The sequence below is a fragment of the Phodopus roborovskii genome, unplaced genomic scaffold (assembly GCF_943737965.1).
Source record: "Phodopus roborovskii unplaced genomic scaffold, PHOROB, whole genome shotgun sequence".
Lineage (NCBI taxonomy): Eukaryota > Metazoa > Chordata > Mammalia > Rodentia > Cricetidae > Phodopus > Phodopus roborovskii.
The window spans coordinates 32,086,476-32,112,557 of record NW_026126469.1 but is presented as its reverse complement, the minus strand read 5'-3'; the positions used below and the strand labels follow the sequence as shown (position 1 = coordinate 32,112,557).

General features: G+C 38.6%; 2 protein-coding genes across 2 annotated transcripts in view; one reads left to right on the top strand and one right to left on the bottom strand.

The window, feature by feature from the left end:
- Myh15 (myosin heavy chain 15) overlaps positions 1 to 18,832 on the bottom strand; it is a 118,951-nt gene extending 100,119 nt beyond the window's left edge. Inside the window, exons 1-9 of the mRNA XM_051190945.1 lie at positions 18,745 to 18,832; positions 15,100 to 15,206; positions 13,848 to 13,991; positions 11,469 to 11,625; positions 10,853 to 10,880; positions 9,864 to 9,957; positions 7,512 to 7,604; positions 4,177 to 4,240; positions 3,990 to 4,085 (exon numbers count right to left, since the gene is read on the bottom strand). Coding sequence (XP_051046902.1) covers positions 3,990 to 4,085; positions 4,177 to 4,240; positions 7,512 to 7,604; positions 9,864 to 9,957; positions 10,853 to 10,880; positions 11,469 to 11,625; positions 13,848 to 13,991; positions 15,100 to 15,206; positions 18,745 to 18,832 — 871 coding nt within the window. The remainder of the gene's footprint in view (positions 1 to 3,989; positions 4,086 to 4,176; positions 4,241 to 7,511; positions 7,605 to 9,863; positions 9,958 to 10,852; positions 10,881 to 11,468; positions 11,626 to 13,847; positions 13,992 to 15,099; positions 15,207 to 18,744) is intronic.
- Positions 1 to 26,082, top strand: part of Dzip3 (DAZ interacting zinc finger protein 3) — a 728,188-nt gene that overhangs the window by 590,120 nt on the left and 111,986 nt on the right. The window lies entirely within an intron of this gene.

The window sequence follows — 26,082 nt, the reverse complement described above, 5'->3', positions numbered from 1 at the left end:
TTCCACAAAATTTGAAAATTCAAAGGAAATGGACAAATTTCTGGATAACTATCACTTACAAAAATGAAATCAAGAACAGACAAACAACTTAAATAGACCTATAACCCTCAATGAAATAGAAGCAGTCATCTAAAGCCTTCCAACCAAAAAAAGGCCAATGGCTTCAGTGCAGGATTCTACCAGACATTCAAGGAAGAACTAATACCAATGCTCCTCAAACTATTACACACAATAGAAACAGAAGATTCATTGCCAAACTCTTTTTATGAGGCCACAATAACCTTGGTACCCAAGCCTCACAAAGACACAACTAAGAAAGAAAATTACAGACCAATATCCCTGATGAACATCGATGCAAAAATGCTCAATAAAATACTGGCAAACCGAATTCAAGAATACATCAGAGAAATCATCCACCATAACCAAAGTCTTCATCCCTGGAATACAGGGATGGTTTAACATACGAAAATCTATCAACGTGATCCACCATATAAACAAAATGAAAAAGAAAAACCATATGATCAACTCCCTAGATGCTGAAAAAGCCTTTGACAAAATTCAACACCCTTTCATGATAAAGGTCTTGGAGAGATCAGGGATAACAGGAACATACATAAACATAATAAGAGCAATATACAGCAAGCCAACAGCCAGCATCAAACTGAATGGAGACAAGATTAAGCCAATTCCTCTAAAATCAGGAACAAGACAAGGCTGCCCTCTCTCTCCATATCTCTTCAATATCGTACTAGAAGTTCTAGCTAAAGCTATAAGACAATAAAAGGAGATCAAGGGGATCCAAATTGGAAAGGAAGAAGTCAAACTGTCTCTATTTGCAGATGATATGATAGTTTACATAAGCGACCCAATAAACTCTACCAGAGAACACCTACAGCTGATAAACACCTACAGCAAGCTAGCAGGATACAAGATAAACTCAAAAAAAAAAAAAAAAAATCAGTAGCCCTACTTTATTCAGACGACAAAGAGTCTGAGAAAGAAATCAGAGAAACATCACCCTTTACAATAGCCACAAGCAACATAAAGTATCTTGGGGTAATGCTTACCAAACAAGTAAAAGACCTATATAATAAGAACTTTGTGGCTCTAAAGAAAGGAATTAAAGAAGATACCAGAAAATGGAAAGATCTCCCGTGCTGTTGAATAGGTAGGATAAACATAGTAAAAATGGCAATTTTGTCAAAAGCAATCTACAGATTCAATGCAATCCCCATTAAAATCCCACCACAATTCTTCACTAACCTTGAAAGGATAATAATCAACTTTATATGGAAAAACTAAAGACCCAGGATAGCGAAAACAGCCCTGTACAATAAAAGAAATTCAGGAGGCATCACCATTCCTGACTTTAAGCTCTACTACAGAGCTATAGTTCTGAAAGCAGCCTGGTATTGCCCCAAAAATAGACAGGTAGACCAATGTAATCGAATTGAAAATCCTGTTATTAACCCACACACCTATGAACACCTGATTTTCGACAAAACAGCTAAAGAATACAATGGGGTGAGAACAGCACCTTCAACAAATGGTGCTGGAACAATTGGTTGATGGTGTGTAGAAGACTGCAGATAGACCCATGTCTGTTGCCATGCACAAAATTCAAGTCCAAATGGATCAAAGACCTCAACATCAATCCAGCCACATTGAACCTCTTAGAAGAGAAAGTAGGAGGTACCCTTGAACAAATTGGTATAAGAGACCGCTTCCTGAACATAATTCTAGGGGCACAGACCCTGAGAGCAACAATTAATAAATGGGACCTCTTCAAACTTAGAAGCTTCTGTAAGGCAAAGGACACAGTGAACAAGACCAAACAGCAGCCCACAGACTGGGAAAAGATTTTCACCAATCCTATATCAGACAAAGGGCTGATCTCCAAAATATACAAAGAACTCAAGAAACTAGTCAACAAAACACCAAATAACCCTATTAAAATATGGGGTACAGAACTGAAGAAAGAATTCTCAATAGAGGAAATCAAAAAGGCTGAAAGACACTTAAGAAAATGCTCCACATCCTTAGCCATCAGGGAAATGCAAATCAAAACAACTTTGAGATACCACCTTACTCCTGCCAGAATGGCTAAAATTAGAAACACCAGTGACAACTCATGCTGGAGAGGATGTGGAGAAAGGGGAATGCAAACTCGTATAGCCATTTTGGAGAGCAGTATGGTGGTTCCTCAAGAAAATTAGTTTACCACAGGACCTGGCAATCCCCCCCCTTAGGCATATACCCAAATGATCCACATCCATGCAAGAAAGACATGTGCTTAATTATGTTCATAGCAGCATTATTTGTAATAGCAAGAACCTGGAAGCAACCTAGATGTCCCTCAACTGAAGAATGGATAAAGATGTGGCACATCTACACAATGGAATACTACTCTGCAGAAAAAAATAATAGTATCATGAAATTCGCAGGCAAGTGGATGGAACTTGAAGAAACCATCCTGAATGAGGTAACCCAGTCACAAAAAGAGGAACACGGTATGTATTCGCTCATATATGGATTTTAGACCTAGAGCAAAGGATCACCAGATTATAATTCACACCACCAGAGGAACTAGGATTCAAGGTGTATTCCAAGAGATTCATATAAAGTTCCTCACAGAAGGGGGAAGGGACAAGTCCCCCAGAGCACAGGGGAAATGAATGGAGAGAGAAATAGGAGAAAGACAGGGGGAGGAGAGTAAAGCAAGTGCGAATAGGACAATTGAGTCAGGGGACGAATAAAAGACGAGAGAGAGAGAACATAAAATAGGGAGTCAATATTGGTTTGAATAGAAAACTGAACCTAAAAAAAGGTCTAGAGACCTACAAGACTGCTGCCAACTAACAATTTGAGCAACCATGGAAAAGCTACCATAAATGCCCTTCCGGGATAGTGAGATCAACAACTAACTTATCCACCATCATGGAGCCCTCATCTAGTACCTGTTGGAAACAGAAGCAAACACCCATACATAAACACTGAGTCGAACTAGAACACAGATGCAGATGGAGAGGACAAGATCAGGTTGCAGAAACACATAGAGACAGCTTACCTGAACAAGGAGGAGCTAACAAGTCCCCAGACTGACAGCTGGGAATCCAGCATGGGACTGACTCAGGCCCCCTGAATATGGGTCTCAGCCAGAAGGATGGAGCAGTCTAAGGGACCTCAGACAGTGGAACCAGGATGTATTCCTGGTGCACAAAATGACCTTGCGGACACATCCCCCATGAAGGGATACTGCCTTAACCTAGAGACAGGAGAGAAGTCCTAGTCCCTACTTCAAATAACCTGACAGATCTACATGACCCCACCTGGATGGCATTGCCCTACATATGGAATTGGGGTGGGGGGATGGGATGAGAGGGTGGTCAGAGTGAGTGCATGTGAGGGGCCAGAGAGGGTAAAAGGGAGGGAGGGAGGGAGAGAGGGAAGGAGGGGGGAACTGGGATCAACATGTAAAATAATACATTAAATAAAAAATTAAATTAAAAAAAGAATAAAAAATTCTCATAACCCAATTTAAAAACCTCAGTTTATAATTTTTAAAATGTCTTTGAAGAGAGAGATACTTGGCATTACGTTAGAAGCCATGAGTTACTAAGCAGAAACTGAAGGTCCAGGGTGGGATACCTCCTTAGGAGTTGTTGGTCAGGGAAGCCTCCCTCCTCCCTCCCCTTACCTCTATCTCATGAACACATACACACACCTGCACCCACACACATACACATATTTAACCTTGTCAAGGCATTTTATTCCCTACAAATTCTCTGCTTGCTTTTGACATCAAATTAAAAAACAATGTTGCCATTCTTTCTACCCCATTGGTTATATAAGTGCCCAAATTCCCTACTGTAAGATGAATAAACTGTGATCTAAAACTACTAAGATACTTACTAAAGCAATACTCCCCAACCCTTGGAATCTGTTTGTCTTTTTTCTATAGTAACTGTGGGCTCCAGTCTAACACTTACCCTGAAGTTCTTGTTTTCCAGACAGAATCTGATAAAAGATATGATAATTCCTCTCTCCAGGCTGCTGATAAACGACCCGGGATTTTTCTAGAAAATCTAGGAGTGTTGAAAATAAACAAAGATCCATGCTTCAACATTCTTAAAAAACTTAGAAGAAAAGCAACCGGATAGTGCAATGTCTACTTACAGATCTGGATATCTGCAGATGACAGTATGCCTCTTGCATCAAAATGCATCCTGATGAGTTTTCCCTGGGTAGAAACAGAACACAATTTCCCATCCAAAATTACTGAACAGGGGCAATGGCTTCATTACATCATCCATACTCCACCAAAGATTGAAAATTAAAGTGTAAGATGGTGTTGAGATGAGGATAAGATAATGTCTAGAGCAGTTCTCAATCTGTGGGTCACAACCCTTTGAGGGTTAAACGACCCTTTCACAGAGGTCACATGGTAGATATCCTGTATATCAGATATTTACATCATGATTCATGACAGTAGAAAAATTATAATTATGAAATAATAGTGAAAATAATTTTATAGTTGGGAGGGTCACCATAACATGAGAAACTATATTAAAGGGTGACAGCATTAGGAAGGTTGATAACCACTGGTCTTGAGGGAGCTACACTGATTAACAAGACTACAGCATTCCTGACTGTATCCAGTCCCACATCTGTCAATTTCCGCCTGAGTGTTTTCACATGCACTGGAGAAACTACGTGAACCTCAGTGCTCTTAAATGAAAAGGAGGAATGTAGCATCTTCTCAGCATGCTCACTCACTCATTCAGTATTCAGTGACTATCTGCTGTGACCTAAGAAACTCCTGAGGAATTAGACAATTTATAAGAAAAATAAACACAGTCCTGATAATTATGAAATGTTCTAGAAGGTACATGGCTACTCAAGAGCTCTAGCAAAGGAACATTTGAAGTATTTTGAAATCAAAAGAAAAACCACTTTTGCTGTAGTTTAGAAAATATGAGAAAAGAGAACATAAACCAAGACTGAGAGATAGACAAAAGGCTAGGGGTTCGTTTCATGTGTGCTCAATAGACCAAGGGGTTTGTGTCTGGCTTATGACTCAAAATATACCTTGATTTTTCTACTTTCTTCTTTCTTAATTAAAACCTAAAAGGAGAATTCAGCAAGGCATAAAGCTGCCCAGTGCTGACAGTATCTGTGTCAGAATGCCAGATACAATGACAGCCACAGTTTATGGGTTAAGAATGTGGGAGTAAAAAATGGGGTTGGCTCAGGTCCTCCCATGCCAGGAAGCATTGCTGCAAAATATCATTCCATCAGGGAAAGAAGAGTGGCTACATCAGGGAAACTGAGCTAGTACATTAGAAAGCAAAGCACAATGGCAGCTACACAGGCTTAGATGTACACATGTGTGTAGAAAACCAATATGGATGCATGCATACCCACTACTAATTTTGAAAACCTATCTGGATTTCTTCATTTTTATTGGATGTCCTTTTGTCTTTTTCCTTACATTTTTCTTTTTATTATTATTATTTTCTTATTTTACATATCGATCCCAGTTCCCTCCATGCCCCCCAACATCTCCCCCTCTTGTCCCATTCCCCACCCACTCCCCAGGGAGGGTGAGGCCTTCCAGAAGAGATCATCAAAATCTGTCAAGACATTTGGGGTATGGCCTAGGCCCTCCCTCCTGCCTCTAGGTTAAGGGAGTATCCCTCCATGGGGAATGTGCTCCCAAAGTCCTTTTGTGCACCAGGGATACATCCTAGTTCCACTGTCAGAGGTCCCTTAGACTGCCCAGGCCTTCTAACTGAGACCCACGTTCAGGGGTTATGGGGCGGTCCTATGCTGGTTTCCCAGCTATCAGTCTGGGTTCATGAGATCCCTTTGTTTAGGTCAGCTGTCCCTGTGACAGTTTATGCTGGAGAGGATGTGGAGAAAGGGGAACACTCCTCCACTGCTGGTGATAGTACAAACTTTTACAGCCATTTTGGAGATCACTATGGCAGTTACTCAGGGAAATGGGAATCAGTTTATCACAAGACCCAGAAATTCCATTCTTAGGCATGTACCCAAAAGATCCACATCCATGCAACAAAGACATGTGTTCAACTACGTTCATAGCAGCATTATTTGTAATAGCTAGAACCTGGAAACAACCTAGATGCCCCACAACTGAAGATTGGATAAAGAAAATGTGATATATTTACACAATGGAGTACTGCTCAGCGGGGGAAAAAAATGAATCTTGAAATTCACAGGGAAGTGGAAGGAACTAGAAGAAACCATCCTGAATCACAAAAAGACAAACATGTGCCTTCACATAGTAGCTGATGGAAACAGAAGCAGACACCCACAGCTAAGCACTGAGCCGAACTCCTGGAATCCAGTTGCAGAGAGGGAGGCATGATGAGCAAAGGGGTCAAGACCAGGCTGCAGAATTCCTTCCATTTTTCAAATCTTTTATTTTTCTCTGTTTCTTCCTGTCCATCCTTCCAACTTTATTCTTGCTTTTCTTCTCCATCTCTGTTTCTTGTTCTTTAATTCCCTTCCCTCCCCTTTCCTCTCTTTTTTTTCAGTTTACCTGATATTTATTTTTATTCTCCCTCTGTCTCGCTCTGTCTCTCTGTATATGTCTTTCTCTGTATATCTCTGTCTCTTAGAATCTCACACATGCCAGAAAAGTGTCCACCATTTATCTGTATCCCCAGACCTTACTCTTTTCTTTATTTTTTCTCCTTTTCTTCTGTATTCTATACTCCTGTCTTTAATATTTCATAAAGCATGTACCAGTATTTTAACAAAATAGCCATTGTTTAGTGTACAAGTGTATGTAAATCAATAAAAACAGGAATGTTGCATCACTAGGCTTTGGTCAGAAACTAGGTATTTAACTTGAGTCTATTACTTTGTTATGCTCAGATATTCAAACACAAAGCTTTCTTCAGGTCTTCTTAACTTGTTCAGTGGTTCCCTAACACTCATTTTTGACACAAAATGGATTTATAAAACTTGACTTTAAATCCAAGAGTTTTCCTCCACCGTGATATTTCTAGTTATCAAAACACACACACACACACTGAAGCACCCTGCTCAATATTTTAAAAATCCCTGTTAGATAATGAAGGGAAGGGAGTTCATAAGCAAGAGCAGAAAGAATAATTAAGAATTAGGAAATGGATACTAAACTGACTTCAGTATAGAGGAAATTAAGGAGAAACAATTTCAAATCTCCAAAATATAAGAATATATGAAGCATTATTATATCTTGCTAGATGTGTTTCCCTACAATGAAGGTAAAGAAATAACTACATCCCTCCTAAATAGACTCTTCCAAATAGAAGTCACAAAGAATATGAACAAGTTTGATTGTCTCAGCCATATTTGGTAAAGTCTTTTTGAGAAATGTAACAATATGATAGAATTTAGTTAAAAACCTTGTTCTAGAATTTTGTTACCAATATGCTCAGACATGAATTTCATGATAGCCTAAAAAAATATATGTTCTGAGATGCTATCACACTACTTACAAAACGAGAAGAGTTGTCATTTCTCGGAGTTTTGGCATTTCCAAATGCTTCTAAGACAAGATTCATTTGTACAATTTGATCTTCTGAAATCCCCTAAAAAGCATGGAAGAGGAGCATAGCTGATTAAATTTTACCAGGTTTTGATTCTGAAGCAAGCTCCTCAAATGTAGATCTAGCCTCATAGCTGCCACAAAAACTAGTGGCTTATACTCTTTAAATGTAATAAAATACTATTTTGGGAATTGAGATTCAGAAAAATGGAAGAATGAAAGACCATAGTTCTGTTATTTCTCCTAAAATAATTATTTAGGTAATCATTAGTTTGTAAGTTTTTTATTTGAGTCCAAGTGAATAAAGAAAATGTTTATTAGCAAACAAAAAAGAACTAGAATTTTTTGGGATAATACATATATTTCTTTCCATTATTAATTTGTATTTTCCTTACACTATTTCTAGGTAATCTAAAGAGTTACACCAAGCAATAACTAGTAATGGTAATGATCTTGAACTTGAATTTTGCATATTCAAGAATATTGGCTGTCTACATAGAATGATCCTAAAAAAACAGCTACTTCCACATCAATTCAGACCTGAATTCTTTTATAAATTCATCCTCAAAGACCTGCTCATAGGATAAATTATACAGTATATGGTGTTTAAGAATATATAATGTATACCTAATATTTCACTCTGAATAATATGTATCTATTGTCTTATAAAGAATTATAAAAGACTATATAAGCAAGAATTTACATAAACCTGTTGTACATGTTATGTTATCTTATATGATTTAACATCATACGACTCAATGTCAAGATAAAACCAACTAATCTACACCCAACAACACAAAACTAAAATGCACACTGAAACAAAGTTGTATATAGGAAAAAAAAAACAGAATTCAAGGATGCTTACAGATATCAACAAAATTCAGGATAAAGGTGGTAGGAAAAGAACCATTTTATAGTTCAGGATAGATCTTCAAAGTTTGTCTATGTTTTGGTATACTTCTTACTTGTTGCAGCAGAAGCAGCTGATGATAGTATTGAATTGAAAATACAAAGTGATGATGTCATACACAGACTGATGAGAGGTGTAACAGCTTCATGTGGTTACAAATGGTTCTGAGTACCACTACCTGATTTTACTTTACTTGGAAGAATTACTTCCAAATCATTGTAAATTCTCACTTTGCAGCTAAAACTGAACTAAAAGTTACCAAGTGTAATGGCAGATTTTAATTGTTCATACAACCTAGAATTACCTGGGAAGGGGGTCTCAATGAGTGATTGTCAAGATTAGTTTGATTGTGCCAAGCTGAATTATTGAGGTGGGAAGACCCAGCATGTGAGTCACACCATTTCATGAACTGGATCATGAACTGCATGAAAAGTTAAGAGTGAGCAGAACTCTCACATATATACATTAATTCATTGTTTTCTTAACTATGAACTTCGTGAGACTAGCTATTTCAAGTGCCTGCCACATTGACATCTTTGAAATAACTGTAACCTAGAGTTATGAGCCTAATAAATCCTTTCTGACTTTAGAGAAGTATTTTATCACAAAAACAAGCAATGAAATTAAGAGACCAAGGTTAAAAAAAAGTGAAGGTGATATTTACAGAAAATGTTGAATGGTTAAAGTCATAACATTATAGCCAAAGAGATTTAGAAATATCAGAAGAGGACATGGAAGGTTGTGATGACTTGGTGCAAGAAGGTTTGGATCTTGAAGGTATATTGACCAGAGGGGCAAACCAAATGAAACTCAGCCAGTAAATGTTCTTGAAAGGAAATTTGAAAGTATGAAATGCATGCTTTCAGCTCTCATGATCCTCTCAGGTAGTAAAGAAAAGATGAAAAACAAGGCATTTCAATATTTTTGTGAGGGTGTGAATGTAAAATGTCTCTAGGTTCATGTTTTTAAAACTTGATCTCAAAGTAGTAGCACCATTTAGGGTGTCTGCAGATTCAGGGGATGGCCCTTTTCTGATCAACCTGAACCACTGATGACCTTAATGTTTGATAGCCTTAGCTTGGCTCCACTCCCTATTGGTTTCCTGGTTTCTGGGTGCAGATACAAGACACAATATGACTAGTGAGCCTCCTGCTTCTGCCTCCATTTTTTCTGCATCATGCTGGACTGTATATCTCCACAAACAGCATGTCAGAATAAACCCTTCCTTTCTTAAATTTTGTATCAGATATTTTGTCACTGAATGAGAAAGAAACTACTTCAATTTTGCTAACAGTTCTATGGTTCTCTCCTCCTCCTTATTCCCCATAAAATAAAGGATCTCCATGTCGTAGTAGATGAGGCCAACTCACGGATTATGTTATGGACACTCACCAGCTTTTTCTTGGGCTCACTAATGGCTGCCACATTGGCAAAATACTGAATAGTCAGTTTGGTATTGACAGTCTTCCCAGCACCAGATTCTCCTCTGTGATTTGAAATTGAGAAAAACAGTTAACTCTTTCTGATGATCAACGTAATGAAAGTTCTGATCATATCCAACCCTTACCTTAGAAAATGACCTGCCAATCTTTGCAGTATGAATCTGTGCTTTGGTTTTCTCCTTTACCCTTTGATAACCAAATACATTTGCTCAGGCTTGCCTTTAGGTACATGAAATTCAGAAACCAGCTCATGCTATTTGCAAACAGCATAGATTTGAATTTGAACTAGCCGCTTAGCTCTACAATTCTAAAACCTAAGATTGCCCTTTAAGATATGAGAAACCAAGAGAGGGTCAATTATACAACATGTCATCATCATTGCAAAGATAACTTGAGCATGTCATAATCCCTTGGGTCTCAGCCACCTGCTCACACTAGTGTGCCCACCTGGTGCTCTTTCCATCGAAATGGACCTAAAATAGGGCATGCTGAGGTCCTCTTTGCCCTTTTTGGGTATTCTCCAAAGGTACCCTATGTATTACTATATGTTATATACTGTGCCATGGCTACTCAAAGCAGCAACTTACCTGTTTCATAGGCATACTCTATGGACTTTAATAGAACCTCCCTGCTTAATTAGCCAGCATAGAGACCTTTGAAGTTGATCATTTGTAAGGAAAGGATCTTGCTTGTACGATATAGATTTAAGGAGTCTCTTTAAATGATGGAGGCAGATTTTCTTAAACTATATTTACAGAATTCACTAAAGTACTATGACTACTTGCAGAGTATCTTTTCCTACCTGGAATACATTTTGTGTCAAGAGATTTCAAAGTCAAAGTTGGAAATTTTAAGTTTTACTCTCAGTGAAATACAGGTGTCTATTTTCCACTGAAACTTCACATAGGGCAAAAAGAGAAATGAGGCCAACACACTTACGTGAAGAGTATGGACTGATTCTCTCCACCTGCAAAATAAAAAAGAAAGAAAAAAAAAAGCTAGGCTATTCTCATGCTTGAAGCTTATTACTGTAATGAATTTATCCACAATTTTCTTACCTACAGTTTCAACTTAGAAACAGGGAGAGGGATTTGTTCCATCTACACTTGCAAATTCCTCACTTCAAAGATAAAACAGGTGTCCTTATTTTTATCAGCCACATGGACATATTAATTCTCGGCCTGTCTCCTGACTTTAAATATAAGGAGTTTCAGCCTTTTAAGAATCATTGCATATAGCAGCTGTAGAATAGCTTCGTTGTATCAGTACAGCATATGTTTGAGTAATAAGAGCAGCATCTGTGGGGGGCATTATCTGGGCCAACCTCCAGCCTCAGCACTACAAATGGATCCTTTCACTCTGAAGTACAAGTTAATTGTCCTCCATAGGAGGCCCAGACTATGCTGCCTGCATTTTATCTGGAAGGAACCAGGCTTCAAGAGATGAGATAGCTGTGAAGCCATGCGTTCCTCACAATGACTGAGTGTCCTTTGGTGACATGGAGAAAACGTGGACCAGAGATTTTCATTTTTTATTATGTAGGGCAGCTACTTACTGCGAAGCATATCTTGAAGGGCATTATTGGCAACAGCAAAGATGTGAGGGGGAGCCTCAGATCGCCTCTTCCTTTGATAGGCAGCCATGACCTCTTTCTGATACACTGGGAGCCACTTATAAGGGTTTATAGCAACACAGAAGAGACCTGAATATGTCTAAGGAGACATCAGAGTGGATTTCAGAAAATACACAAGCTGCACTCCCAGAATTGCCAGGGCTTCCCTTGTCACAGAATGCTAGCTGGAATATTTACTTGTAAGAGAACATGGAAGAAGAGAGACTTGAATCCCTGTGAAGAAGGGACTTCTAAGAGAAGCAGACAGATCTGGGGTAGGCCAGCATTAAAACCTGAGATTACCTCTCCATTTCTGGCAGATACACTGTTAAAATATCTGACACATGTAAGTCTCTTTTTAAAAAGATTTATTTTTATGTGTATGAGCATTTGCCTGTGTGCATGCATGCATGTACACACATATGTGCCTGGTGTCAGCAGAGGCCAGAAGAGGACACTGGATTCCCAGAAGCTAGAGATATAGATGGTTGTGAACCCCCATATTGTTACTAGGAACTGAACCTGGCTTCTCCGCAAAATCTGCAAGTGTTCTAAAGCACTGAGTCACTTCTGTAGGCCCTACATGTACCTCTTGAAAAGAGATTAATGTAAAAACACTACATGGAATACCAGGAGCCCTAAGAAACCAAAACAGAGGAGAAAGCCTTTTCCTCTAGAGCCTCCACAAGAAGTAAAACCCCACTGTTTTTACTTTGAAATTATTTGTCCATTCAGCAGTAATTTTGCTGAGAAGCAAATCTTTAGAGAAACTAAAACAGTTACCTGAAGACATGCTTGGTTGCATGTCATATTTTTCTTTCAAGACAGGGTTTCTTTATGGCTTTGGAGTCTGTCCTGGAACTAGCTCTTGTAGACCAGGCTAGTCTCAAACTCACAGAGATCTTCCTGCCTCTGTCTCCTGGGTGCTGGGATTAAATGTGTGTGCCACCACCGCCTGGCTACAGTGACATTCTTGATGATAATGAATCCCTACTGCCACTATCAGCCTAATCTCGGTGCTGCTTCTAATATAAGTTTAGAATAAAGAGACAAAGGAACCAACCATTAGGAGCTTGATGATTGGAGAAATCAATTGTTTTCTCGAAGGTTACTTTGGTGACAGGCACTGAATTACCTATTCTACTTAATTTTTTGGTTTTAATCTAATCCTCTAACCTATATGTAGAGTCAGACATTACTATCCCCTTTTATAGAAATGTAGCATCAGAGAGTTTAACAGGACAGGGGAAATGTGGTGAAAGGAGAAAGCCATTTTCACCTAGGACTGCCTGGACTGCCTCTCAGTAACATGGACTAGGTGTCATACAAGCGGCTAGCCCCATCTTCTCCTAAGGGCTTGCTATGCTATCCTCCAAACTAAAGTGTCTTTTACAGTGTCATGACAGCCTTAATGTTACTCTTGGACCTCTATGCATAAAGCAGTAGGTATATACACACAAGAACACAAATTCAAGTCCATGTTTGGCAAATTTCTGTCAACATCTGCACTTTGCAGTGTTCTTGACCCACGAGTGGAGTATTTCTATCTTTGGTTTGTTTGTTGAGAAAAGGTCTTTCTATACATCCCTGCTGTCTTGGAATTCACTATGTAGACCAGGGTGGCTCAAACTCACTGACATGCAGTAATTTTCCCAGTTTTTATCTTTTTCATTAGCTGATACATTGACTTAGTATTCATTGAACACCTGATAGGAAAATCAAGCATTCCTTCAAAGAACACAAATCCAGTGCTAAAATAATGCATAAACTACTGACAATCATGGTGACAGTTATGACCATAAACACACAGACACTAGAGCCTCAGCTATTCTTTCCTGAAGATGCTGATACAGAATGCTGTGGAAGATGCCCAATGACTGCCTACCTCTCTCTCTACACAAACAGGAAGGTATGCATGTGAATATATGTTTAGCCATTTCTAATGCCACATCATTTGTATATACACACATAAATGTTTTATATATGAATGCAAGCACGTCCTGGTTTTATCTTTATACAAAACTATGTTAGAAGTGCAATATCTCAAATACCTTTTTTTCCCCAGAAACAACTAATAAGTAATTGAGCTGGCATTTGGACTCTTCCCTATCAGGTTATAAGCTTCATACTTTTAATATAGTATAACATTCTGTGGGAAGTGACATGCATGGTGACAAGATAACATTAAAAAGTGTTAAGATAGTTACTTCCCAGTGGATGTTCATGTGAGGATATTTGCACTAAACATAAAATGTCACCAAGAAAGTTTGGGGCATTGCCAGTTCCAGAATGAGGTTTTCTTAGTAAGGCCTAAGTACCCACATAGATCATCCAATGGTCATAACGTCTCCTCAGGGTATGAAGCACAGATGGTTCATTGAGATGAGGCAGCATTGACAGATCTTCAACCATCTCGAACTCTTCAGGGTTCATCTGTTGGATTTTGTCCTCCTTAATCCTCAGACTCTGAAAAGAACAGGAAAAGAAAAGACACATTCTTAGCCAAGTTTTGTGGCACATGTTTTTTTTTATTCCAGCACTGGAGAGTAAAAAGGCAAAAGGATTCTCTGAGAGTTCAAGGCGAGCCTCTTCTACATAACAAGTCCCAGGACAGTGAGTACCACATAGAGAGACCTTGTCTCTCTCTCTCTCTCTCTCTCTCTCTCTCTCTCTCTCTCTCTCTCTCTCTCTCTCTCTCTCCCTCCCTCCCTCTCTCTCTCTCTCTCTCTCTCTCTCTCACACACACACACACATCTATTTTTCTATTTTCTCTGTGCATATCATTTTCACATACAATTGGAAAGACAAATCAAACTAAACAAACATCCATACACATTAGGGGATCCAAGGCTGTTATAGTTTTACTTCTTAGTGTTCCCCCAAAGACTCCAGTGTCAAAGGCTTGATACTACTGAGAGGTTGTAGAACCTCTGAAAATTGTAGCCTACAGAAAGGTCCTTGGATGAATGAGGGAATGTCATTGTGGGGTTGTGGGTATTGAAGCTATTGTGGAGCCCCAGCACTTGGTTATTGCAATATGAAATGATTTTATTCAAATTGCACATTTTTTTTCTAATAAAAAAAATTGAAAGTGCTGGAGATTGAGCTTAGGTTTTTGGGCATGGTAGACAAGACCTCCATTCCCCACTCTGTTTTTCTTGATCCTACACACAGCTAGATTCAACACTTGGGATACCAGGGAAGAAGTATCATGAGCTTGAGTTCATCCTAGAAGACATAGGTTGAGACTGTATATCAAGAAAAAATAAGCAGCAGAAGTTTCTGGAGGGAAGGAGGAGAAGATACAGATAGGGAGAGAAAGGAGAAATTTGAAACATTGATAATGTTAAGTCCAAAGTTTATATTTTCCACTGGAACCATCCTATTTGGAACTATTCAATGTCTTTCATTAGATCTTTGATAGTAAGGGTAGGAGCAACCTAAACATGAATGAGGTCTCCAAAGTTGACCAGTGGCACCCTACCCCAGGTGCTCAGTGCTAGAGAAAGGATACTTAGCGACTTGACTAGATAGAGAAGACAGACAACCCCAGAAGGAATAAGAGACTCTTTACCTCTCCATCTCTAGTCTCTACAATTACTTTTCCATCACCGTCACTTTCTTTAACCTCAGCCTCAATATAAGCATTCTTCACATCGTGAACCCAGCATTTCTTCTTCTCTAGAGAGAAAATACGGGTTATAACTACAGTACTTAAAGGAATCTTCACTGAGCATTTTCATACTGATGTAGTCCTGTTTCTACTAAGTCTTAGAGACTCATAAGAAGTGAGAAAGTTACATAAAAACATGAGTGAAAGAAGGGCATGTTAAATTGAAGAAGGGATTGAAGAAGGAGAACATCAGTTATTTTGTAACATAATAAAATTGATTCATATTTACCATCACATTTTATTTTTCCTTCTTCTGTTCCCTCACTCAATACCTTACCCCCAAGTAAAGAAGTCTTCCACAAAAGTAATCAATTCACAAAATATTTTCAGATAAAATAACTTACAAGTCCTGTGAACACATGAGGAAGCTTCTCTAGGTTTGTTTAAATACTTAACAAATTATCTTCCACCCAAGGCAAGCAACCATTTAAGATGAATAGGAAACATGCTCTTCAAAGAAAATGAGTCTTAGCATGCTACAAGAGTTCCTCAGCCAAATGGGAGAAAGGGTGAGGGGAGGACATTGCTGAAAACCCCAGTCAGCTATGACACTCATGGAAATGACAACTAGGTTACCACCCCCATCTCTAATATATGAGTTACACAGGTTTCAGATACTTCATTTCTTCCGTCACATGGCCCTCTCCAGATGCTTTCCCTAAAGGTGCACTGTGGGTCAGAGGGATGAATGTGTACAAAAAGAGGCAATGAATTGGCTACCATTCTCTTCTCCCACCATTCTTGTCCCTGCACAGAACTGTGCTGCTCACTATTTTCTTGCTATGACAATCCACAATGCACTGCTTTCTCCATTCCCCTAATTACAAACAATTTCCCCTGAAAATTGCTTTGTAAGCAGATGTGATAATCCTTTGTAACTCAGTTTTCATTGCTTTTCAACTTGTTTATGATTTTCAATGCTGGTTTTCTGTTGTACTTATTATTTGGTCCCTTTTAAGCAAACAATGGTGTTTTTATGTTAGGGTATGAAAATACATTTGATTTTGAAAGTACCTGTTTAGCATATTAAAGGCTATGCATTTCAAAATACATTATCAATTGAAAGAAATTTGATGATTCTCCTTTCTCTCTCTCTCTCTCTCTCTCTCTCTCTCTCTCTCTCTCTCTCTCTCAAGAGGATTAAGACTTGCCCACAGTGCCAACAGTACCATATGTAATTATTATCAGTAATTAGAATAATGACTCTAGAAATCAAATCACCCTCTTCCTAAATTAGTTTTCCTCCATTATTTCATGCTTCCTTTAACAAGTGCTTAGCTACTTTTCTTTCTCTGGTGTTTTACTCAAGGAGGGCTCACCTCCTGCCCCATGATGAGTTCTTTGTACCAGCATCCCTGGAAACAGTGGGAATGAAAATTTTTCATAAGACTTTACCTGAGACCTAGTCCATGACAGCAACTTTTCTTTAAAATATAAAGTAGATGAAAATAGGTCAACCTTTAATTCCTTTTGATCATCAATAATGCAGACCTACAGATTCAGCTAGTACTGTATTTGAATCAGGTCATCTAGAGTTTAGTACTGGCCTGACTAGTAAGGAGTTGGCAAGCAATCATTTCATCTTGGTTCTCAAATATGTAAGTGAGAAGTGATTTCCTTGTATTATTTCCTGTGGGCTAACCAACTATAATTAAATATCTCATATAATATGAAGATGGTCCTCATTTACTAGAGAAAAGTTGAGTTCTGTTAAAAAAAATTAAAACATTAAAGCCAATCACACATGTGCTTAAAAGTGACCAGTGTTGTTTCTCTGTATCATTTTTTGTGAGGCTCTGTTCTATGAGATAAAATCAGGGTTAAACTATATTCAAATTTGCAGTTTATTAAATAGATATTTAATCTCTTTTAGTTTAAAGTAGTTTATTTGGCTTTTTTAGTGATTTTCTTCATATATTTACCTCTAACACTACTGGTCTTCTGCCCTAACACCAGGAAGTTCTAGGTTTCTTTTCTCAGTATCACTAGACCACACTAAACTTATTTTCAAACTGATAGCATTATTTGGTCCTAATAGCAATGAAGGGAGGTAAGCAGGGCAAGTGTTTTTTTGTTCATCTCATTTTGGCAGGTGAGATGGTTTGGAAGGTTAAGTAAGGTGTGATGCTTTAGTCTAATTATAAAGCAATAGATGACCAAGAACAAGGGATCGGAAGCCAAAACTGTTGGCCACATACTTATTGTCAAACTGGTTCCATTTGGCCTGAATTCTAAACACAAACTCTACTGTCACCTAGCCCAGGGAGACAGACAACTTTTGGAGAATTTTGCTGCCAGTGAATATCCATGAAGAAGGATTGCATGTTAAAAAATTAATTAAGATGATATCAATTGCTCTATTTTAAGTAATCATTTATAGTGTTGACTCTATTAAATGAATGATCCAATTATCTCTACTGTGTTGATCCAATTTTTATTTTTTTCTCCTTGGTCCCACTATCATCTTGTGTTAGTTACCTAACTGCCTGTGATAGGCCTCTGAATGGCCACTTCTGACTTCCAGGATTGTTCTGTTATTGTATTTGATTTGAAGGGTTATAATTAGCTGCTTTGAAACACAATCACACTAATGAAATACAAGGATGGGAAACTGGGAGCTGATCCAGGACTGGTGGGTCTGTGATGGAAATACAATTTCCTTCATAATTGGCTTGAATTATAATTGGTCACATTAAAGTTTAATGTTGACTAATTCTGGGTACCAGAACAATGTTCAGTTTTTATTGTGCACTGTTAAATAATTTTAGAATTAAGACATGTAGGTGACCTGATGCCAAACCACACTGTGAATCTGACTTCCAATCTCCAATTAGCTCAAATGTAGAGAATGCTCAGGCAGCCCAGATATATAAAAGAGAGTGGAGGTGAAGATTACATTTACTTGGAAATTTTAATGTAGAACTCGGCCTTTTTTTTCCTTGAAACTAAATCCTCATTAACCTTTGGCTTTGCCTGAAGCACAAAAAAGTTGTGAATCCCAGTGTCAGTCACCTAATGATCTGTTTTTTTAGTTTGCCTGAGAAAGCCAGCTGACCTATGCCAGAGGACCAGGTTTCAACAACAGGACTGTCTGAAGACAGCTGGAGACCAACTCTCAGCTCTAGCCTCCCAGCTTCCAACTCCCCAGCCTCCCAGCATCCTTTTCTACCTTCTTCAGGGTACAGAGCCAACCTTTAGCCAAGTCGCAGTCCTTTCCATGCTAAAAATATGTATTCACTGGCAATTAGGTTTCTAAGAAAGGCTTGACCTATGGCAACTCCTAGAAGAGAATACTATTCTGAGAGCTTCATAAATCTGGTGTAGGACTGGGATTCCTCCCAGCCATCCTCTTTTTTTCTTGGAAACTTCTATTCCTGGCCTGGACACTTCGTTGTCTTCAATTGTTCAAAGATTCATAGCATCTGCTTGCACACCATTCAAATAAATTAGTCTCCAGAACTGATGGTTCATTGTAATCAAGAAGGTAGTTATATCACCTTGAAGTAACAATATGAACTCAAGCCAACAATTTCCACAAAGTCTTACCATCAAAGGCTGGGGACTGTAGCAGAGGGTCATCTGTATTTCTTCTGAGGAAGGCTGCAGCATCTCCAAACTCAGACAGATCCATCATTCTTAAAATATCCACGGTGGGGTGGGTTAGGACTATAGTTAATGTGAAGGATTCCTTCTGCAAAAAGATAGAAGTGGGTGGGGAGAATCGAGGCTCTTGTTCTAAAATGATAAATATTCATAATAGATAGACCAAAGGATGCTTCTCCTGTGTCTGTGTCATGGTACAACTACACTCAAGAACATGTAACTTCAACAAAGCCAGGTCATCCATTAAGCATTGAAGGCTCGGTGCCCAGGGTCAATGGTACTTTCAGGAACCTGTGCAAATGTATCAATTCCTTTAAATAGCAGAAGAAAAATATAAATAAAACATTGAGGATATATACTAATGATCTTAGCCCAGCTTTCATTTCTTTTTATACCAACAAAATTTCAAAACTAAATTTAATAGTATTGTGGAGGAAATTACTCTAAAACAATGAAAGTCTCTAAGGCTGGGAGAAGTCAAACCACAACCTTGAGCCACAGAGCCTGACCTGGCAAATGGGTGAAACTGACAAATGTCAAGTTGCAGACACTAGGACTCTTGATATGAATGTAGGATAGACTCCAGCTGCCTCTAGGAATGCCAACTATACACAGAATTAGGTGACAAAGAAGAGTATGGGTATTAAACAATTAAATGTGAGTGCCCTTTCAGAAATGTCTATCTGGATTGGATAGTCTGCAGAGGCAGGTGGACAACAAGGAAATGCCAAAAGCAGTAGAGAGAAAGCAAAGACTGGGAGTGGAAAGCAGGTTGGGAGAGGGGTAAAGCAAGTATGAGTGAAAATGTTCACTGGATCACGAAATTCTTGGAGAGACTGAATTTCCAGGCAAATGAATCAACCTAAAGTTAGCCTAAAGATGAATTCCTTCATCTTGACTTATGGTTATACTATAGGCAATTTTTATAAAGAAATCTCCACCCACTTTTGAATGAGGTACTGGTACAAAGGTCAGAAGGAGCAAGGCCTGAAGGAGACTAAGAAGTAAGAGAAAAGTGTAATCATAGAGCCAACCCCCCCCCAACTCATATCCTCAGCATCTTCTTCTGATGTGGTTGCTTTATACTGGGAAATACTTTTGCTTTCTACTCTCTAATACAGATTCCTTCTCTCCCTCATTTCCTAGTGCTTGATTTGAAGAGTCTTTTCCTTGACTTTGATGTTCTGATTTCCCAAAGATATCAGCCTTGGCATCACATCTCTGATTCTTCTTTCCCTGCCATGTGCATATTCAATAAATTACCATGTTCTACTAGTTTGTTTATCATATCCTTATCCACTTCGATTTGGCACAGCTTAGATTACCATGGAGCCTGCCCTTTCTCTGACAAGTGTTTGGCCTCATTCCTAGTCACAAGCCAGACATAGATAGTTATGTCTGTAATGAAACCTGTGTGTCTAGACCCAAAAGATTAGATCATCCTTGGGTACATGTTCCAAATGAACAATCAGAATGAGTTCTAGGGTATGGATTTGGAACTTAGTGACCACTCTCATTATGAACACTGCTTGAATGGAGTGATAAAAACTTGGAGGTTGAGGTGGGCACCCCAGTGTGACTACCAGTGTCACGTGTGTCCTAATCATCAAAGGTCAGTAAAAAGGAAGATGCAAGAGTGAGAAGAAGCAACATATGAGAGCAAGGAAGGAAATTGAGAGGCAGTTTTCCTAGCAATGGTACCCAGTGAGACTTAGATCCAGTTTTTGCTTTTGGTTCCTATAAATTCAATAAACTCTGAACCAACTTCTCCCAAATAAGCCTAAATTTAAGTGACCTTGAGTGTGTATCCCTTAATTTTCCATCAAAATACCTTTAAATAAAAAAGTCTGTCATACATAAACTGTAGGGTGTTTATAAGAGTCAGCACATTGATTGATACATATAAAATCACAATCATTATTACTAACATTTCTTCTGCAGCCAGAAAAATGGTTCAGTGTTTGGTAAAAGCACCTGCTGCCAACCTTGACAACTAATAACTTGAGTTTGATCCCTGGGACACACATAGTGGATGGAGAGACTCTCCTGCAAATTCTTCTCTGACCTCCACATACTCCATGGCATGCTTGTCCACACATGTCTACACAGACACAATATACTAACAAGTAAATGTAATAAAAGTTTAAAGTATTAATATTACTCAACAGACACATATATTTTATTGACCTGCTAAATATGTAAGACAGTATCTTTTTTTCTACATTATTTTGTGAATTTGAGATATACAAAATTATTAACAGAGAAGAGCAGCGAAGACTGGTGTTTTAGTGTCTTTTCTATTATTGTAAATGCATACCACAAACCCTGTGGGTGCCCATAAAGATAGCTGCACTCGACTTGGCACAAGGGCAGAGTTTAAAGCTGTCAGCAAGTCATAAGACCTAAAGATCAAAGGTGTGGCTATAGAAGGATGTTTTGGCTCTCTTAGTCTAAGTAACAACAGACCTGAATCTGAGGCGTGGCTACTCCTGACTGTCAAGGCTAAGGAAGGAGAAGCTGAATCTGAGGTGTGGCTACTCCTGACCTCAAGGCTAGGGAACAAGAAGTTAGAGCTAAGGTATGATTACTGAACCCTTAGAATAAATGAGGAAGAAAAGTCTGATAATATGTTCCCCTTTTTGGTTAAGATATATAAGAGTGGTGAAAAATAAACTCATGGCATTTCAGTATTGACTGATCTGCCCTCCTGACCTTTATTCTGTCTCTCTGTCTTTCTTTATTGTGTATAGCTAGCCTTTTCTTCATCCACAATCCCCCACTCAGGTACGGACTTGGGGCTACTCGGCTGGCTCCAAATGCAGCCCCACAAAGTCCACTCCCGACAAAACCCATAAAGAATAAATACATATCTATTTAGGTGGTAGTGCTGGAGATCTGGAAATTCAAGGCATCATCATTAGCTTCTGGCAAGAGTCTTCTTGCTGGGTCCTGAAATGGCAAATCTCATCATATCATAGAACAAGCATTCCAGAGAGTGCCTGCTTTTATGATTAAAAATAAATAAATAAGCCTTTCTCTACAATCCATGAAAGGGTTGGCCTATTCATGAGGGCTATCATCATAAATTTGAAAATCAATTTTCAAATAACAAGAGGTACAGAGAAAAAATTTCAAGATGACAGCTACAAATGAGTAGGTGTAAATACAACAAAGAAAAATCTGCTTGAATTGTAACCTTCCCTGGAAAATTATGTTCCTTTTAATCCTCCACCTGATAACCTCAGTTAGGTTACAGCTCATTGCTCTTATCTACCTGAATTGAAGCTGGGCAGTAAGTTTCTTGAGAAAGCTATGCAGAACTGTATACAATAATGGTTTAGTGCCTAACTATAAATGCAAACTTAATTGATTCCTCTTAAGAAATTGATAAAATAGTTGAATGATTTTCAGATCAGCAGCCTTGATAGTTCTCCATGTTAGTTTTATCATAATTTATTAGATTCCCTTGAGTTCTTCTATGTGGGTTTCCCCTTAAAGCTTTCCACAAGAAACCATGCTGCAAATTATGCAGAAAATACAAATATTTATCCAGAAAATAAACACTAAGTGTTTTTTTAGCAAAGCTGCTTTAATTGTTCAAGGTGAAGACAACATGCCAAAAAGAATAAGAATGGATTTCTCTAGATGTCAACAGAGGAAGAAGGGAATTACCAGGCATGTAAATGATGCATACAAGCTGGGGCATATGTCTCAAGGCAGTAAATGAAACCCATTTGAAATACAAGCCCCAGTGAATGTTACAAACCTGGGGAATGCTCATAAATAGGGACACTACAGTGTAAAGCACTAATGCTGATGCCTGCTAATGTTCATGCTACTGAATAATCCCATTTTTGCCTTCCTCGGAAAGATTTACTTGGTAGAAAACCCATAAGTACCTAGTCTTTATGAAGAAATCTACCACCCTCCACGCAGCTATAGTACCTGCACTGTATTTACTCATATGCAATTTGAATCTCAATAAAAGTGGGTGCCTCTGCCAGGTTATCTCCTTAAGGAGAAATGTGGAAGTGTTTAATTGAATTATAAATCAAGAACCCTGAAAAATAATCGGGCTACTAATTAACTGTTATGGTTTTGCATTTTAAAATACCCTTAAAGGCGTATGAGCTGAAGGCTTGGTTCCAGTTGGCAGTGTCACTGAGCAGTGATTACATATGAAGGATATAACTTTACCCGTTGATGAGTCCATTGATAAATTCACCATCAATTAGCTGAATGGGCTCTTAGGAGGTGGAGACTACTTGGAGGAAGAAGATCATTGGGAGCATGTCCTTGCAGGACATGCCTTGTTTCCAGTTCCCCTCTCTCCTTGCTTCCAGGCTGCCAAGGCGTGAGTAGCATGGCTCCGTCATACTGCTCTACTCTCTCACTACAGTCTAGGAAGCAATGGAGCCAGCTGGCATGGACTGAAGCTTTACAGCCATGAATCAAATGTCCTTCCTATCTTATTTTTTCTCGGGTATTCTGTCACAGTAACACAAAGCTGTCTAGCATGTTCAGGACCCACCCAACTGACATGTGGCCACTGCTGATCAGCACCTTCCTTCTGGTTCCCTCTTCCAGCTTCTGCTGGGTCTACCATCCACTGCAGTGTCAGCTCTCCAGACACTCCCTCATTTCCCCATCTTTCATCAGGTGGAGCTGCCCCTGCATTGTGCTAGCTAGCTTACTGTGTATGTAAAGAAAACAAACCTGGTTAAATACTGTCATATATTAAATTTAAATTGCCTAGCCTGGCCTGAACTTGTGAATTCAATAGTAAGACACATTTAGAGAGAACTGCAGTCATTTGCACAGGATACAACCTTAATGAAGATATAGAGAATTAGTCAATAATAAAAACTAATCCACTCCCAAGACTACAGAATAAAACCACAGTCTTTCCAAGCTGAGGTACATTTCAGAAGGTTTGGGGGGGGGTCCAATGTTCATTCATAGGTACAAACCTTGATTGAACTTGGCTATATGGCTAAAGAAAACTGTGGACATGAGGTACTGTCTAAGGAGGAATGTCTTGGGGGATGGGGTGCAAGATCATCCAAACAGGGAAGTACTGAAGAAGGAACTCAGAGAAAGGGGTCAAAAAGACCACCTGCTCAAGTTCTGCTTGCAGGGCTATATTTAGTAGCTAGCTAAATGATGCACAAACAGCAGAGGAAAAACTAAAAACTGTTCATGCCTGCAGTGAACGCAGTGTCCCTGTGTCTCTGTCTACAATTACCCTTCTTTTCAGATCCCTGTGATGGCCACAGCTGCACTGGCCATGGTGAGGAGAGGTAATGCTCTTGGTTCCAAAGATTTTTAAACAAGATCTAACCTGTGGGTACACGCAAAATGGGTTTAGTTCAAAGTGGGGAGGGGCAGGGTGATGACCCATTGGATAAAAGCTTTCATTGAACAAGTGTGAGAACCTGAGTTTGAATCCCCAGGACCCACATAAAATCAGAGCTCTCAGAAAAGCCAGACCCATAGCATGAACTTCTGCAATATTAGCACTCCTACAGGGACCTGGGGAACAGAAGCAAAGACACAGCAGAGAAACAATAAAACCGACCCTGATTCAAACATGGTAGATGGCAAGAATCAACACCTAGGCTTGTCTGACTTTCACATAAGTGCCTTGGCAACCATGACCCCCAACACACACACACGGATAAATACATTTTGCAACCATCAGCATATCTTATTTGCAACCATCACCATCTCGTTTTATAGATTATATGAAAAATTGTATTTTAGATCTGCAATTCAGTTATTCAAAGCAAGTATAAAGATAAATCAACTGTTTGACTGCATCATGGAAACTGTATTGAAAAGACATATTTAAATACGTAACTTCATTTTAAAATAAATAAATTCAGCACAAGAAATGTGCATTGAATTATCCCCAGACCCTCTTTCCTCTTCTAGACAGAGTTTCACTACATATTCAGGCAATTCTAGAGCCCACCATCTTCTTGTTCCAGATTCCCAAGTACAAATATATGAGGAATCTAACCTCAACGTTGGTTTTATCGCAGGATTTTTCATGGTTCGATTTTAATAGCAACTAGCTGGGTGCTCTGTAATTTACTAGGAAGGAAACAAAAACTGGCAAGTAAATCATTGCATCAAATTCACCATCCAACAGAAGTAGAGCCACGCTGAAAGTATCCGTAGTTTTCAGAATTTTTTAAATAATATACTAAAAAGAAAAACTAAGGAATAGTAGATAGCTTTTTTAGTGCCCATTCTGTAGAACAGCCAAACATACTCGCCTACAAAATACAAATTAGTAGATGGTAAATACTTGTTATAATAGAATGTGAGGATATTCATAAATGCACAGTACCACTGCTGATGTTATTATTTAGCATGAAAAGATACACATTAAATATATTTAGTGAATTTAAATGCTCATGTAAACCTATTATTATTTGTGTCATTTTCTTTCTTTCTTTCTTTTTTTATGTTTACTGAATGCTACGGCCTCTCCTCAAGATGATTATGGAATGTTTTGTTAAGCATGACTGCAATCAACATATTCACAGGTATTCAATAATACATTTACTACAAGTAAAGCAGGGTATTATATAATCAACTTCAAATGAATTTAACAACCCCTTTTTAAAATATCTAGCAAATGTAAGAGATGAAAAAAAAAAAACCACTTAGGGTACCAGAACTATCAAGATTTGACTTCTGTTTCCCATGATTAAGTCTAGTAGAGGATAAAACTTGTCAACAGATGGTCTTCAGGAGGCATACAATAATGGGTGTGCATTCTTCACATTGTAATAGTTGAAAATAAATTGTGTTGTTGAAAGTCTTACCTTAGAGCAATCGTACTACTTTGTAAACAAATTGTACTAATACATTACATCACATATAATGAATAACGCCATGGTTAAGAGACTATTAAAAATAGCAAACTTTCATACCTGGTATTTAGTACGTGTGTAGAGAGACAAAAGCCTACCTTTCAGAAAGCAAAAGAAGTGCATAGACCCAAGCTAAGCCAGACTTTATACCCTCCTGTCAAGGTCAACAATGACAACCTCAGTCAATTCTGACATTGTTTCTAAATTTGTCTGCTGGTTTTTGAGAAGTTGAACCCATGGATATGAATTTGGCACCCAAAATGTCTCTAAGAGAAGTCTGTGAGATGCCAGAAAACAATTCCATTTCGAGAACTGAAATCCACAGGCTAATTTGACCCATTCTCCAAATGTTTGCTGCATAATGAGATTAGGCAATATTAATAAGAGAAGCAGCAGC